The sequence below is a fragment of the Penicillium crustosum genome (assembly GCF_028827405.1).
Source record: "Penicillium crustosum strain IBT 35664 chromosome Unknown utg000001l_segment0_segment0, whole genome shotgun sequence".
Classification (NCBI taxonomy): domain Eukaryota; kingdom Fungi; phylum Ascomycota; class Eurotiomycetes; order Eurotiales; family Aspergillaceae; genus Penicillium; species Penicillium crustosum.
Window position 1 is genome coordinate 8,673,432 of NW_026623122.1, and position 16,885 is coordinate 8,690,316.

Genomic DNA, 16,885 nt, shown 5'->3' on the forward strand with positions numbered 1-16,885 from the left:
GTGTTTATCCGGCCGTGGAGAAGATGAAATTAAAAGTGTGACAGGTTGAGAAGGGGATGATGATCATGATATGGAGGGTGTTTTCCAGAGGTTGTTTCGAACAGTTGATCGGTCCAAGAGGACAAACTGTCGAGGCATACCACCAATTGCTTGTAATTTACATCAAATGAAGTTTGTCAAGTTTATTCAAAACAATTACGCGCATCAAAATAAACTCAAGGTTCCCTGCGATATGAAAATGGCCCCACACTGAAACGACGGCACTTGGCACTAAGCAATGATTCAGCGCCAGGAGATTGGCCAAATTGATGGGGTATGATTGGCCGCTGATTATCAATAGTGGAGCGCTGAATCATCGTTTGGCGGAAGCTTCCGTGTTATCCATCACGTTGTCCATGCAATGGAGGTCCTAAATTAAACACTTCGTCGGCCTGACCGAATTTTGTCAATTTATGAACCGCTTTTATAAGCATAATGGCAATTATGACTCAATATAACCTAGTTGGAACGCCAATATCGGTGAATAAATCGGAGAAACGGGCACCCTCCGAGAATTTATAGAAAGCCCCTCGGATATCGCCTTGCTGATCATGACCTGATGCATTTCTTTTCATAAAAATTTTGCTTTTATATCTGATCGATCCTCCCTTTTTCCTGCTCGTTTAAGACTATTTAACCTTGCTTCCCCTTGGCACAACCATCTATTTACTTTACCTCTATACTACCCCCAAACACTAAGGTCGCCCCTTCCTGTTTACTTTCCGACAAACATTTGTCACCATCATGGATACTCTCCAGAAAGAGTCCATCTCAAATCATGCAACCCTCAATGAAGGGGACAGTGTTAGAAACCTAACCCCGGACCTCGAAAAACAATCAACAAACCAAACCGCGGAGACATCAACACCAACCAAACAAATATTCCCAGAAACCGACCTCAGCCGCGGAATAGTAGGCTGGGATGGACAGGATGACCCCAACAATCCCCAGAACTTTGCTCCTAGCAAAAAATGGTCCTTGCTCGCTCTGATCAGTGTTATGACTCTGATCTCCCCACTTGCCTCGAGCATGTTCTCACCCGCCATCTCATACGTCGCAATGGAATTCGGAGTAACGAATGAGACAATATTGTCTTTCAGTGTCAGCATCTATATCCTTGGATATGCAGTGAGCCAACCCAACCCCCATCACCTATGAAATCCAATCCATCTAACCTGACCGATCCAGTTCGGCCCTCTTCTACTCGCCCCTCTGAGCGAAGTCTACGGCCGCCGTGTCGTCCTCAGCGGTGCAAACTGGTTCTTTGTGGTCTGGCAAATTGGCTGCGCACGCGCAAACAGCATCGAGACCCTCATCGTCTGCCGTCTATTTGCCGGAATCGGCGGTTCGGGATGTATAACACTCGGCGCAGGTGTAATCGCAGATCTATTCCCGCGGGAGCAGCGCGGCATGGCAACATCCGTCTGGGCTATGGGACCACTGATCGGACCTGTAATTGGGCCTATTGCGGGTGGATTCCTCGGAATGGAAGAAGGCTGGCGCTGGGTGTTTTGGCTACTGCTCATTCTGGGTGGCGTTGTGTCGTTCGGAGTTGAGGTTCTGAACAAAGAGACGTATGCCGACGTTCTCATCCGGTGGAAGACTGAGAAGCTCGCAAAGGAAACGGGGAGAACGGATTTGCGGAGTGCCTATGACACGGATGCGGAGCATGCTGGTTTGGCACAGATTCTGGTACAGAGTTTCAAGAGGCCTATTTTGCTGTTTGTGAAGTCGCCAATTGTCTTCCTTCTCTGCATTTATATGGTGAGTCTGAGTTTCGTGATACACGAAAATTCCTTTTCAGAATACGGTTCGCTAACATTCTATCTCTAGGCTTTCATCTACGGCCTGCTTTACCTCTTCTTCACTACTATCCCCAGCGTGTTCACTAAGACATATGGCTTCTCCGTTGGCCTCTCAGGACTTGCATATCTCGGTATTGGCTTCGGTTTCATTGGCGGTCTCGCAATGATCGCCTTCACAAACGACCGGATGGTTTTGGCAGCTACAGCAAAGAACGGTGGCAAGTTTGAACCCGAGATGCGCCTCCCAACCATGATCATCTTCGCCTGTATCCTTCCAATCAGCTTCTTCTGGTACGGTTGGACAGCCGATAAGCACGTGTTTTGGATCGTGCCTATCATTGGCATGTTCCCCTTTGGTGTCGGCATGATGGGCGTGTATATGCCCATCCAAACATATATCATCGATTGCTACCCCAAATATGCAGCATCCGCCAACGCCACTTTGACAGCCACTCGGTCCTTGGTTGGAGCTCTACTTCCCCTCGCCGGGCCGAAGATGTTTGGTAATCTAGGTATCGGATGGGGCAACTCGCTGCTTGGGTTCTTGGCTTTGGCATTCATCCCGATTCCTATTGTCTTCATCAAGTACGGCAAGGTGATTCGAGAGAAGTGGCCTGTGGATCTTGATGGTAAATAGGCTTGAGATGCTACTATCTTCAAGGGCATCTCAGTCCCTCCACATCCCTTGTCTCTCCGTGATCGGGATAATGTTTTAACGACCAACTAGAAGGTGCATATACGCAATCCATATAATAGAGCTTAATAGAAATTTAATTCCTGTACTCGGCAAGGGTCATTCCTCAAAAAAGTTCAACCACGATTTTATTAATATCCATACCCTCCACCAGATCAGGATACCGTCTAATAAACTCCGGCGTAAGCCCCCACCCGCTCTCACTCATGATCGTCTCATAAAACGCCTTTTTCATCCACAACTCGTTTTTCTCATTGCGCTCAAGAACCGCCTCATTCCAAGGCCATCGAAGCTTAACACAACAAGCCATGAACCCGAAAAAACCATCCCGGTCTTTGCCATAGATATGCCACCGTCGAATTAGATTCAGCCTCAACCTCGGCCACGGCATGAAGTCCAATACGAGCGGATGCGGAATGGCCATCTGGCCCTGCACAGGCCTGAGAAATGTAGGGAGCCGACCGTAAGTCTCTGGGCTGGGCGAAATGACCCATCTCGTGAAGTGGTAAGTCAGCCAGCCGGTACCCAGTCGCTCCGGATCGCGGACTGGGCGGCGTTGCAGGGCCGTGTGAATCTGGTCTGCTAGCGAGTTTGTTTTCGTGCCGTAAATGAAATCAAGAGGTGAATTGGGAACATCTGGGCATGGGATTATCAGCTCCGGGTAGAGGAACCACGGACAGGAGATCATGGTGCGTGTGCTGAAGTCGTCAGTGTGTGGCGGGATTTGGTTCCACAGAGGTGTCGTGATGGCGGAAAGAGGCTCCAAAGAGGGTGATCGTTTTTGACGTGGCGTTGATGCAGCCGATATGGGGGCGTTGAGAAGGCTGCTTATCCCATGCCGGGGTATTGAATCATGAAAGTTCGTTTGAAGGGAGAATTGGGCTTCGCGGTCGCTCATCTCCTTATATAGAGATGATAGGTCATGGCTGGAGTCATCGGTGGCGGCCGGTTCCTCCAGTTCTGTCTCCCAGGAGTCCACGAGAGATTTCAAACTCTTTTGGCGCTTGAGAAGAGTTTCATTTTGCTTGCGGAGCCCTTCGATTACTTGGAGAAGGCGTTGTACGCCTTGGTCGCTGTGATTTTGCTCGCAGTGCGCTACTTGTTCTTCGAGCTGAGATATATGTCGTAGCTTCTTTTCACGGAGAGTTTGCTGTGAGCGACGATCTCGGAGGCGCTTTTTCTCATTGGAAGACATGGTTTTGGTGCTTTGGTGTCGCGGAACGATGGGATCAGCAGATTTAAGGTGCGACACGTGCATAACTTGACATAAGTGGGTATGCATAATACTTATGCAGATATCTACAAATTCATACCTCTACTATCGTTTGTGGTCTTTCTATGTATGGCGTTTTCTTTTCTTAGGCCTTTTTTTTACAATTTCCATCTTGATGGACAATCCTACAGTAAATAAGTGACTAATGCATCCTATTTATGTGTCAGGCATTCACATTCAAAATCACTGTCTGAACAACAACACACAATGACAACGCTTACTCCCAAGATGTGCGCATCAAAACTCCTCCATCCAGCCCTCTTCACTGTCTTCCATTATTGCTATACAACACCGCTGTGATGATCTGCCAACAATTGATTGAGCTCTCAGCTCGATGGAAAGAGTTGGAATTGGACAGATTGTGTCCGTACTCACCAACTCGAGAAGAACTAAGGAAACATAAGCAGTATCTGGTGGACTTTGAGACGCATCAGAGACTAATGTTCTGGTTGATGGCCAATATGGACACTAACTCTGATGGCTGGGTTCCGAATAAAGATTGGGAGAATGCACTTAAGGCTAATGCCTATAATATGTAGATTGAAACGGCCAGGGAGCCAGAAGCTTAGAGGGAGTTGAGTGTCAAGAAATCAGGTATATTGTGGCCTTCTAATGTTCGATAATGAGCAGGAAACTTGTTAGGTGTTGAGCAGACTATAGAGGGAAAGTATTGATCTATGTTCTTCATACAATCCTTGCTTCCAATTATCGTATTTTCTAGCTACTTTCCCGTGAATACGATAGCACCAGCGCATAAAATGAATTGAAACCCTCATTGATTGAGTCAATAGCTAGGATGGCAGATATCAAATATCAAATATCAATCCCCATGAGAAGAAAGTTGATAAATATATCGAGTACCGCTGGGTCTCAGGTTCTGCGGATAACGATGTAATGACCCATTCACAAGACAACCAGGAACATCAGAATCCTGATCCTTGCGAATCCCGGTGTTGCAGAATCCATCAAAAGGTGCGATCACACGTTCAGCATCCGGCGTTGTCCCGGGGGAATGCAGCTCACTCGGTGTTCGCGCCACTGGTCACGCTGGCAATCCTATAAAGAATCAATATCCATGAACACAACTTGGATAGCTCGCTTGTATCCTACATACCCTGCCGCAGTACGTTGCGACTTTGCACTTCTTGCATTGCAGAGGCTTGCGACCGATGTCTTCCTCGATCTTTCCACACTTGAAGCAGCTATCAAGGCCGTCAGCATGGATTGTCTTCATGTATCTTTCAGTCAAACTCACCTAGGCTCCTGGAAGCTACGTGCAACCCCGGGCTGGTAGTGATCCAAGGCAGCTAGAAATTGAGCCCTTCCCGGAGATCTGAAGCCATGGTCGTCGAAGAGTGTGCGGCGGGAGGTACAGTTGATTTGGGGAACTAGATCACGCAGATGCTGCAGGTCTGCTGCGTTGATGCGAGCACCGGCACGCATAATAAGGGCACCCATGATGATAGTGCGGTACTTGGAATGTTGGAACAGATCATCCGGGTCCGATTCCTTAGCGCGACTAGCAGCGAACATCCGTTCTCCGAGGTTGCCAGTGTCAAGTTTCCGGCGGACGTAAGGTACAATGATGTTGGCTAGCTCGTAGGCATATTCCTCGGTCCTGTAGATAGTAGCGGCCTCTGGTGGTGCCAGCATGTCGCTTTGGTGAACCATTGCACTCAACCTGTAATCCCACTGACCTGTCTTGATGCCTAGAGTGTCTTCGGAAATGGAGAGAACGACGTCGAGGTCCTGATCACCTTCAAACAAACCTATGATAAACATTAGTTGAACAAGAGGTATAGTAAAAGGGAAAATACTCACGCCATCCCCATCGGCCCATGATAATGATGATTGTTTGATCTGTGTCACTGTTGGGCTGAGCTTGAGGTTGAGTGACTTGAGGACTGGGACCCCAATAGTGACAGAAGAAGGTCTGTGACAGCAAGGCACTTGGGTAAGAAGTAAAATTCTGTGAGTTTGTGGATGGGGAAGGAGAAAGTGGAAAGAACGAATTCACGAAGAGAGAGGAAGGCGCGCACTGCAACAATAGAGGTGAAGGTGCCTTGGCTCGTTTGCTTGATTTTTTGAGACATCATGGGATACAGCAATCTGCTATTACCTATATTGTTCACGATGGTCTCAATTTTATCAATTTTGATTATATCTCTAATTATATATATGGATCTAAAAAAAACATCTAAAATGAACATATGTGTAGATGTTTTTACACATAACATCTCTAATATTATCTTAGGGCCACATAGGTCACACCAGTGAAGTCTTGTGCCGTCAAGGACAGACGCAGCGTGAGCAGCCGACTATTCTTGTAAGGTATGTATGGATATTCATGGAATCGAAGGGAATCCGGATCATGACGATCAACGGAGATATTCCTCAGGTATTCACTGGTGGCCTACATACGCAGGCCAGTCCAGAGTATGCAGCTCTAGTTTATTATGGACTGTTTGTACTCGACCCGACGGCATGAGGCATATGCATGACTCAGCTTTTCTCAACAATGAATATGGAGACTGAGGTTCTGTCGAGGGCGGGATCGGCGATCAAAGAGGCCTGCTTCACGCAGAGATTGAAGCTCGAAAACTGCAGATGTCGACCCCAGCATGCGACAGGGTATCTACCAACTGGCGCTTCTATCAAATTTCAAGAGATAAGCATGCAATGTAGTCACAGAGAGAAGACCCGAGGATTATAGGCTCAACAGCAAGAAGAAGCACAGTCAATCAATCGTATGACAAGTTAACAGAGAACTGGAAGAGAAAGAACACAGGAAGGAGCAGAAACGAGCAGGACCTCGCCTGAAGGGTCAAGCACCAACAACCAGGTGCCAAAAAGCCCTCTCCCCCTAGCCTTTCGTCTGGTAGACTCATCTTCTTCATTTGCTCGCCAAACTCCAGGAATACAATTCAATCAATTCAATCAACCAGTCTTAAACATGTGGAATGCTCATCACCCATTCGACAGTCGTATATGAGCCGACCGGAAGAGCTCTCAGTGAAGTAAAAGCTAGAACCATGATAGCCAGACGTAAAAACACGTATATGGCGAAGCAAACAAGTTCAACAATCAGGATTACCCGGTACCAAAAGCCCTTTCGAGCATTGAATGCTTTAGTATAGAAAGGAAAAAGCTTTCTTGACTCAAACCAAATCACATACATAGGTATGGTACTCGCGAAACTATAGATCCCAACGAGGACAACGCAAGCAAGCGATGAAACAAGCCAAGTAATTCTTTCAGCTCCAGTGGGAAATGGGAAATTCCATCTAGAAAGAAAAAGAACACATGTTAGTTAATCAACAGTAAGAAGCCATGTAATTAAGGGTAGATTAGTATTTACCCGGCGATATGAATACCACAGTAAAGGAAAGCAACAAAGGTATTGACAGCGGTTATAATGCATCCATGAGATGGCTTATGGAAATCATCATAGGGAAGCTCGCCTGCTGTATCAACAGGACCCGTGGCTGCGTCAAAAAACCACTCAACAGCCTGCGAAAAAACAGACAACGCGGTCTGTTTCTTTACTTGCGCATGACGGTGAACCCATCCATGGGGATTTGTGGCCGTTTGATCAAGCAGATGAGTGGGTAAATTATTACGGTCGCATCTCACATAGATCGTGATTGGTGTGGTCATATCCTTAGGATTATACCACCACATGGCATACATGAGTACAGCACAAGGTATATAAGCGACTGTCGCTAGTTCGATTGGTGCAACTGGCAGAGAAGTTGCCCATCTTGCTATTATGTTGAAAAGAAACCAGCTAGTTTGTAGGACAGTGAACGTTTTCCCTAAAGAATCTGCTTTCGCATGATCTTCAACCTCACGATCGTGAAAGTCTGTGTCTTCGACTACACCGGCCTCAATGAAGGGTTTCATATCACTTCGTCGGAGGACGTAAATCCATCCATCCTGAGTCTGCAAGGCAAGTCCGCCAGCAATGATGCAGAAACATTTTCGAAGTGTCCACTCAGTGTGGGATGGATGAGGGCCAGCAGAGTCTTGGTTTTGCACTTGATCTAGTGGCTTGGCCCGTTTAGATAACCAGGACTCCGGGTCTACTGATTCAAGATACCGGGTTTTCTGCGCTTCAGTGCACACATTCTTCAATAACATGGCTCGATAACGCATTTGTGAAGCGTTTACAAACACATATTCTGGGAAAAAGATAGCGAGGAGCCAATATGCGAAATTCGAAATGATTGTTCTCACGGTGGGTGAGTTTCGTCGAGGGAGACTGGGGTGTAAGACTGTCCAGGTACAGGCAAATATCGTTGACAAACAAGACCACACCAGAGCAAATGTGGAGCGGCTGTTGTCCTCTAACTGCCAGCTGACTAGAGCTGTTGAGCTAGAAGCGGCCATGGATCGGCCTGCGAAAAACAGGAGACCGAAAAACAACATATAGCGCGTAAATAGGCCGGGGAGGCCTCAGCCCACGGGTGTCAACGCGACTTCCTTCAGGTTATTCTCGATTAGGGGTTGGTGATGAGGATATAGGAGGGCGATTTACAGTCACGTGAAGTATGAAGGCCCTCGTATTCGAATGTCCACAATGTTAGAGCTAGCGCCTTGGCGGTGGACGAGACTGGAGAGAAGAGTGCAGAACGGTGAAGCTGGTTTTGCACTTGGCTATACCATATGGGAGTGTTCCAACAAAGATAAACAAGGATAGCTGCCAGAATATTTTTATCGCCCCACAGCTCCAAACCAACATAACCCTAAAATGGCACCCATTACAATCGCCACAGGCGGGGGCACATGGAACCATGCAGTCCCTGCATATGTCACCGTCGCAACAACCACCCACCATGGTTCTTTCCCCAGACTCTGTCCATCACTTCTTTCATGAGTCAGGTATCCAATCTCCCAGAGCCGGTATACCGCTGTAAATACTAGACCAACCGCAGTGGCATTCACTCCTCTAAGAAAATCGACAACATATTTCCTGTTACGCAATACGCGCCAGAAGCTTTGGATTGCAACGGCCAACGTGATTCCCGGAAGGAAGATTCCCAAACCACCAAGAAACGCACCCAAGACTGTCGGAAAGCGCGAGTGCTGTAGTGCTAGCGCCCCCAAGAAGACGGCGAAGTTGAAGTTAGGACCGGGAAAAGCTTGGATGATGGCAAGGCCAATCAGGAAGTCTCTACTTGAGACCCAGCCAGGATCGACGACATAGGAGCGTAAAAGGGGAATGACAACAGGCCCCCCGCCAAAGATAACAGTACCAGCTAGGTACATATTGGCAAAGAGGTCGAGGACCAGTGGGGGTGTAGTGAGCTGGGCTCTGGCAACAAGAATTCCGATGAACGAAGCTAACAATGTTAGTGTTGACTATCAGGAATCTTTTGGGATGGGTGCATACCAAAAAAGACAACCATGACCAAGGCTCCGACCCGAATCCGAATAATGTGCTGTTGTGAAGCAGCTTCCGTGGACTGCGTTGGTCTTGTGGTATCAACTGTACTTTGTTGTAGTCCTCCGATTCTAGGATCAGTTCTTCGTAGTCGCGTCACCTCACTCCTCTGCACTCTATTCTCTTCCAAAGTCATATCATCCATGGCTATAGGGTCCCCATCTGTCACGTCCTGTTCTGGGCGATGATGTCTATTTTTCCACCCGATCTTTGCTCTCAGAATTTGCTGATATAACCATCCATCCCAGACGCTGGTGAGGAAGCCACCAATCATCATCAGCACGGGAAAATACCAGAGTGCATTGTAGCAGAGACCAGCACATGCGCCAAAAATCACAAGGATGCGCGATAATTTATCCCGAATAGCCTTTTCGGCCAATTGCACGGCTGCAAGTGCAACGATACCCACTGTGGCGGCATTGAGGCCGGAAAGTAAAGAATAGACAGGTTTTGGTAGGGTTTCACTCATGTTTTGCACTCCAAGTGACAGGGCATACATGCCAATTGCTCCGGGAAGGCTGACATTGTTAGTTGGAGGTCAACAGATGGCGTTGTTTGTAGAATGATGGTATAGATCACCTCCAAAGAAAAAATGCAAGCATGGCAGGAATAAATCCTGCATGTAATAGTGCTAGGCAGAAAATCATCTTCGTGCTAGCGGGACCCGGAAGGCCCTGGCAAATAGCAAAGAGTTCTTGATACTATGAGATTTGTTAGGAGCCCGTAATGGATTGAGACATGCGAGCTTGAAGACAGGTTATGGAGAATCGTACAGTCTGTTCATCTACCCATTTTTCCTTGTCGCTCTTTCCCTCCACGAACCTGCTATGTAGAATCTGGAAGTGTACTGGTGGTCCTCCGAACGCTGTAAAACCTAGATCCCATGTACGCAAAAAGATATCCAACAAACGACTTGATAGAGGGTTCTCCGATCCCTCATTTTCGAGAGCCCTGCGGCTTCCCCACTTGGAATTCAGCCGGAGGAGAGAGGAGAAGAATTGTGAAAATGGGGAGAGGAGTGGCATCTCCTTCACAGCTGTGCAGATCCGTCGAGTACAAATAGTAAGACAGCTCAGGAGAATGAAATTATCTCATGCACGACGGCTGCTATAACTTCGCCGTACTTTCTAGGGGACCTTGCCAAGGTGGGAATTTGAAACAAGCCAAGACGTTTACTAAGCGCATTAAAAGCCCGAGGTCAAAATGACCAATCAAAGATACGGCAATGAAACACGTGTTGTGCCATGGTCCCAGGAAAGCCTATTTGAACGTTGAATGTTATTGGCATTACCAAATTGAGAAGCCGATGACAAGCAAAGGATAGAAAGCATATGGTGGATGACGAAGAAGACGCAACAAAGAAAATAATTGAGCGAGAAAGATGCCAGAAGGAAAGAGGTCCACAAACCTTCGAACCCATAAGTTGTAGTATTTGTTTAGATATACGGACATGTCGATGCCCATGTGGGTCACGCGCATGTACACCGAATCTGGAGTTTTCCATGAGAGGCTAGGTTAGGACCGGTATTTATGCCGAGAGACTTATTTTTTATATATTTTACGATTGAACTATGTGTAAAATGCGAAGCGTACTTTGTAGTTATTGATGACAAACTGTCGTTGGGGAAAAAGCAGGAAATATTACTCGATCTTCGTCACACATAGCCTTGGAGGTCTCGTGATTGAGCAAGCCCTTCTTATTTCCCGCAGATCAGCACAACAATACTATAAGGATGTTTTCGAATCAACTGCCGCTACATCATTTATTGGGACTCCGAATCTTGGTTCAGATAAAGCCGCCTGGGCATTATCACTAACTCGCTTGGCTAATGTCCTGCGGGAAGCAAATAGAGAAACCCTGAAGGCTCTTACACCAGGATCGGAGATGTCCCCTGCTTTGCAACAAGAGTTCAATACAATGATAGAAGATTATCGCCGGAATGCAAATAGAGAAATTTTGAAGGTTCTCACGCTAGGGTCGAAGATGCTCGCTACCCTCCAACAAGAGTTTCATACAATGCTGGAACATTACCGTCGCAATCATGGCAAAACGATTGAGATGCTTTGATTTTACGAAGAACTTGGAGTTAATGGAGTTGGAAAGGTACGTTTAGGCTCCTACATGGTGAAGTCAGTTGTTCATTAACGCCATTTAGATCGTGTCAGACCAATATGCTATCCTCCCATCCTGTCAAAACTGCACCATCCACGATAATCATATGCAGATGACCAGGCTTAGCAGCCCTCTGGATCCCGGGTACAAAGCCATAAGCAATACTTTGTGGACATGAGTAGATGAATTTGAAAACCAGCGGGTGCCTGACAAATTCCAAGCCAACATATATGATAGAATCTGATGGTAGCCCTGTGATGCTAGGTAATACGAGTGTGGGGCGAGATTTCAGGTTCAACGGCAACATGAGATATTGATTGATTGATTTCGATATGTACCAATCCAGATCCTGATTTGTTCCAGAGAGCAGAATAAGTCAGACCATGCAGAAGATCAATTAGTTATGTCAAAGCAACTAGTCTGCCGTAAAATTGAGCCGCATTTAATAGATAAGGTTTTACATAGAGGGACGACGGATCAATGTGGACACGCCAGGCAACTTGGATAATCCAAAGCTTGTAGGTTTGTGGAATGGTGCATATACCGTTACATATAGATTCAACGTGAAAGGGAAAATAAAAGAGCGGTAAGATAAGGCCAAATATACTTGTATAATTCTCTAGTAAGCTAATAATATTAAATTGCTCTTCACTTTTCTTTCGCTTTTATTGGATCTTGTGAAGTTATTTACTATACATGAACATTAGGATTATTCTGTCAGATATCACTAAGATCTTATGCATAAGTGAGAATCTCAAGGGGAAAAAATGGTTAGGGCAGGAACTTGGCACTTTGGCATCCGTAAGTGCATTGTCACACGGAGAGTTGACCGGCGAGGATATTTTAGTTCTGACAGGGGGGACGTTCATTTTTCCCTCACAGGCGCGGAAAGCGGTGGGGCGTTCGCTGCAAGGCCACGGCCACCTGGGGGATATTAACTGGGTTATTTTTTTCCATATAACACCATTCCTGGGGAGTTTTGGCCCTAGCCATTTTTTGTCGGGCGTTTGGGTGTGAATTTAAATATTGACTAGTTTATAACAGAGCTATCTATTTTAGATAATAAAAATCATGCACTTTGCCGCATAATATATACATGCCATTGTTTTCTTCGGGTCTCAAATGCTATCTACTTGGAGATGTGGGAGAAACAAACATACCACACTGCCTTGTTTGCTTCTTCCGACTTAGAATCCATCTTCATAATCAATAAGATGATTTACATCAATATCAAACTCTTGAAATGGTCTCAATCTGAGGCCAGAGTGAGTCTCGGAGAATAAGCTCAGCCGGAAGCCGAACCAATATCACAACACCTACATCACATTGACCAGCACAGGGGGGAGGGAGGGGGGGTTATCTCTATCAACGTGTCAATCCAATATGGCCAGTGATCAGAGATTCCAGCGGACTGTGCAAGCAGTTGCGGAAGCTGTCCAAATATTTGCCGCTGGAACATTTAACTTTGCAGAAAGCATCAAACAGATATGGGGACCGCAGATCCAGCCGGATGCAGTGGAGACATCGAATCACTTGCCCGTCGAGGGGATGCAGGATGTCCAAGTGGTTGATAAACTGCGCGACAGATCCCCATTCTCCCAGGATGGAGATCAACTAGCGATCAACTCCCCTGGTCATCCGCCGTCTATGACCTTGCACGACGGGGAGGGGACACCAGAACTCCCGCATGAAGCAATCGTGCCGCTAGAGACAGCAAAAATGCAGCTCTCTAATGATATGGATGCAGTATCTGGGTCACTCCAGGATGCTGTCAGAAGCTGCTACGAGTGCTTTGCGTCCTGGCAAAACGAAAGCCCATTCCCACCTTGTCTTCCTACACTAGTGGGGCCATGTGAGTACTGTACACGTATGCAGATTCACTGTAAAATGGTAAGCTGCACCATGGGCAATGGAGGGCGTATGATGCTAAGAACGATCAGATTCCAGTAAACGAGATGGGGAAGATGATGCAACGCAAAAGAGAGCAGGATCTTTATATTGCAGCACAAAATGGTAATGTTCCAATAAAAAGCGAGCGCTTTGAGGATGCAGTTTATGAGACATCCGAGCCGCTAGACATGCCTTTATCATCCCCAATTATGGACATCCCACAACAGCAGGTCGGTTCAAAGCGAGCCTATCACTATATTAATGAGCAGCAACCTATATTCAAACGGCAGCGGTTACAGGAATTGCGACGAGTACTAGTGCCAGAAGTCTGCAGAGGGGAAAGTGGTCCACGACAGGAACAAAATAACCACAGAGCGGTGGCGGACAGTCGGGAGTATTCGCAATCACCGGTATCTTCGTCGCGATCTAAAGGAAAGGCAGCGCAGATCAAGATGGTAATGAATAGGCAAGACAACTCACCTGTCGAAAATTCAGACATATTGCCAATCGCACATAAAGTGACGAACGAAGACGTGCCACATCTAGAGGGAGAAAATGATGGATCCTGTCTTTCACGCAGAAAGAATCCTTGGAAGATTCGTCTTCAGAAGAGGATGACGATCACTCCTCCGAAGGAGAAGAAGAAACGGCTGTGCAAATTCCAGCAGTAAAAGAGGCGTTACAAGAGGAAGACAACATGAAAGCGGAAACAACGATTCGATCACTAGAGGAGAGCAGCGAAACATCATCATCTTCTTCTTCTTCTTCTTCTTCTTCTTCTTCTTCTTCTTCTTCTTCTTCTTCTTCTTCTTCTTCTTCTTCGTCAGAAGACGAATCCTCAGAAGAAGAGTCAGATGACGAACTAGAGGAACTAGGGGAAGTAAGGCGGAAACTGTTCACGAAAGAAGAGCTCCCAAAGGAACCCAAGGACAATTTCAAAGAACTGATTCAACTCTCAGACGATGAATCATCCAAATCGTCATCAGAAGATGAGTCAGAGGACGAACCTGAAGAACAACTAAAGAGCCATCTGGTACCAGAAGCATTTCCACAAGATACAACCAGCAACAAAATTGGAGCCCCAAACGAGACACGAAAAGGCGGAAGAGCCGATTGAGATAACAAGTGATGAATCCTCCTCGACGTCTTCAGAAGATAAATCTTCTGAGGAAGACTCGGATATGGAGACATAGAGTGAGATATCAACTGCTCCTCCTGTGGGTTGTTGCCAGGTTGCTCGTCGTGTGGTTTCGGAAGATGATAATGGGACAAGGATCCATGCCAGCAACCATAATGTAATGCAGAAAGGGTTTGAAGGTTTGCTGGATCTTGTTTTGCTTGGGCAGCTACACCTACAGGGTTATGTTCTCTGGTCTGTCCTCTTATGTCGCTCGTACTACTCTAATCACAAGATTTTGCTTCTAGGCCCACCGGATTGGTTTAATTGTAGTATTCCGTACTTTCCGACGTTGGGTAGTAGTCGGCAGTAAAGTAAATCAAGTGATAAATCAGACCCGTCCGTTGAATATCCCTCGAGATGAAAACAGACAATTGCAGGTTGTCTCTATGATACTACCATCAAACGATCCATTGACTGAATATCAAGATAAGTATGCGGCTAATTCACTCCATATCATCCCTCGGTGCAATACACCTATTCCTGATGGCAATCCCCCTTTGCCATGCACTGGTTGCAGATCCTCCAATCCCGAAAGTCGACGTCGCCATAATCGGCGGTGGCCTGTCAGGACTCTCTACCGCTAAAGGTCTCGCAGCAGCCAACAAATCCTTTGCCATACTAGAAGCACGAGACCGAGTCGGCGGGCGTGTGCTCAACGCCAACCTAACAGGAAAGAGCATCCAAGAATTAGACGCCGAATACGTTGGACCAACACAAAACCGCGTGCTGGCTCTCGCAACCGAACTCGGTCTACCAACCTACAAGACGTACACTGTGGGAAATTCAACTTTCTATCGAAACGGCACAGCGCGTCATTACCAAGATTCCCTGGGCGGTATTCCTCCCGTAGGATTAGATTCCCTCATTGAACTTGCAGTCTTCATGAACGACATCAATACTTTGGCTAGCACGGTCGACCTGGAAGCACCATGGAATACCCCGAATGCCACAACGCTGGATTCAATGACTCTAGAAACATATGTCAACTCTCGACTATCGACAGCCGACTCTCGCGTCCTTCTCAACATCGCTATCCCAGCCATTCTATCAACCGAGTTGAGAGAGCCATCTCTGCTATATTCATTATGGTGCATAGCAGCTGCGGGGGATGAAACCGGACCTGGGACCATCAACCGACTCATTGGCGTTGACGGTGGTGCACAGGATAGTCGAGTGAGTGGTGGAACACAATTACTCGCAACCCTACTTGCCGAAATACTCGGTTCGCAAAACATCTACCTCAACTCGCCTGTTCGCAAAGTCCAACTTAAAGAATCCCGTTATCTAGTTTCATCAGACAAAGTCACCATCTCGGCCCGACATGTCGTCGTCGCAATGTCCCCGCCTCTAGTAACTCACATCGCATTCGATCCCCCCTTACCCGCTGGTCGAGACCAATTAAACCAGCGTATGCCATTGGGTGCACTCGGCAAAGCGATTGCGATCTTCCCGAGCGCCTGGTGGCGGGACGAGGGGCTCAACGGCGAAGGTGTTAGTGATACCGGAGCAATCCGAGTAACATACGATAACTCTCCCGCTGGTGGATCATTCGGGGCTATAATTGGATTCATCGAGGCGGACGAGATGCGCAAGCTGGATACTGCGAGCGAGGACGAAGTCAAGCGCCAGGTCAAGGAAAGTTTTGCGAATTTGTTTGGCCCGCGTATGGAAAATGCTACAGATGTTCTTGTTCAGAGATGGGATCTTGAGGAGTTCTCCCGTGGTGGTCCTAGTGCTTTCATGCCACCGGGGGTTTTGACGCAGTATGGGTCTTATTTACGGGCTCCGGTTGGGAGAATCCATTTTGCCGGAACTGAGACTTCGCTAAGGTGGATTGGGTATATGGACGGGGCTATTAGTTCGGGGGAAAGGGTTGCTGGGGAGATATTGAGGAATTGGAATTTGGGGGTTTGATTAAGGGGCTTTCTTTCGCTGGTGGATCTTGAAGTTTGCGTAAAATTGACAGGAAATTCGGATTTTATATCTGAATCTCTGGATTTGAACGAGTGTGTTGAGATTGACTAGGTTTATCGTAGTACTGGTTGCGTTATATGAATGATTCTAGTAAATGAATATCGTCTTTTGGCCATCTTTTGGCTGATGTGTAGGAGCCCCATCGAGGCAGTGTTCTGGTATCTCCACTTTCGCCTTAGTTCCGCACCTGGGCTGGGCAATGAAGAGAAAGATAATTATTCTTTAATCCTGGGACGTCAGTGTCGTGCAGTAGCTCAAGGCTAAAGGAGAAAGGAATAATAACATTGAAGCTCCGTGCAGTTTGGTCAGATCAAAACCTGGACATTGCATAAAGTTGCTGTCAAATGTGGCAGAGTCTGATCTACTCCAGTATTACGCAGATACTGGTCCACACTAGGAAATCCATTCTAATTACCGCATCAGGAAGCATGTTTTACTTTTCCTATTGAACTAATTTACATCCACTAAAAAAAA

The 16,885-nt window shown here is 46.8% G+C and overlaps 7 protein-coding genes across 7 annotated transcripts; 4 read left to right on the top strand and 3 right to left on the bottom strand.

Annotated features, from left to right (window-relative positions):
- Positions 1-783: 783 nt before the first annotated feature.
- Positions 784-2,481, top strand: N7487_003214 (MFS transporter; the record flags this gene model as incomplete). Its single annotated transcript, XM_056870961.1, has 3 exons — positions 784-1,167; positions 1,228-1,803; positions 1,873-2,481. The coding sequence occupies 3 exons, from the start codon at positions 784-786 to the stop codon at positions 2,479-2,481; spliced, it is 1,569 nt and encodes a 522-aa protein (XP_056735745.1).
- Positions 2,482-2,644: 163 nt separating this feature from the next.
- N7487_003215 (bZIP transcription factor) lies at positions 2,645-3,733 on the bottom strand (the record flags this gene model as incomplete). Its single annotated transcript, XM_056870962.1, has 1 exon — positions 2,645-3,733. One exon carries the CDS (start codon positions 3,731-3,733, stop codon positions 2,645-2,647), a length of 1,089 nt encoding a protein of 362 aa, XP_056735746.1.
- Positions 3,734-4,789: 1,056 nt separating this feature from the next.
- Positions 4,790-5,651, bottom strand: N7487_003216 (zinc finger MYND domain-containing protein; the record flags this gene model as incomplete). Its single annotated transcript, XM_056870963.1, has 4 exons — positions 4,790-4,867; positions 4,926-5,013; positions 5,067-5,580; positions 5,633-5,651. 4 exons carry the CDS (start codon positions 5,649-5,651, stop codon positions 4,790-4,792), a joined length of 699 nt encoding a protein of 232 aa, XP_056735747.1.
- Positions 5,652-7,165: 1,514 nt separating this feature from the next.
- On the bottom strand, positions 7,166-10,279 carry N7487_003217 (chromate transporter; the record flags this gene model as incomplete). The annotated part of the gene is made up of 5 exons (XM_056870964.1): positions 7,166-8,208; positions 8,551-9,153; positions 9,204-9,772; positions 9,834-9,955; positions 10,028-10,279. 5 exons carry the CDS (start codon positions 10,277-10,279, stop codon positions 7,166-7,168), a joined length of 2,589 nt encoding a protein of 862 aa, XP_056735748.1.
- A 2,471-nt stretch (positions 10,280-12,750) lies between these two features.
- On the top strand, positions 12,751-13,928 carry N7487_003218 (uncharacterized protein; the record flags this gene model as incomplete). Its single annotated transcript, XM_056870965.1, has 2 exons — positions 12,751-13,219; positions 13,315-13,928. The coding sequence occupies 2 exons, from the start codon at positions 12,751-12,753 to the stop codon at positions 13,926-13,928; spliced, it is 1,083 nt and encodes a 360-aa protein (XP_056735749.1).
- A 26-nt stretch (positions 13,929-13,954) lies between these two features.
- On the top strand, positions 13,955-14,374 carry N7487_003219 (uncharacterized protein; the record flags this gene model as incomplete). Its single annotated transcript, XM_056870966.1, has 1 exon — positions 13,955-14,374. The coding sequence occupies one exon, from the start codon at positions 13,955-13,957 to the stop codon at positions 14,372-14,374; it is 420 nt and encodes a 139-aa protein (XP_056735750.1).
- A 546-nt stretch (positions 14,375-14,920) lies between these two features.
- Positions 14,921-16,351, top strand: N7487_003220 (flavin monoamine oxidase family protein; the record flags this gene model as incomplete). Its single annotated transcript, XM_056870967.1, has 1 exon — positions 14,921-16,351. The coding sequence occupies one exon, from the start codon at positions 14,921-14,923 to the stop codon at positions 16,349-16,351; it is 1,431 nt and encodes a 476-aa protein (XP_056735751.1).
- Positions 16,352-16,885: the final 534 nt, after the last annotated feature.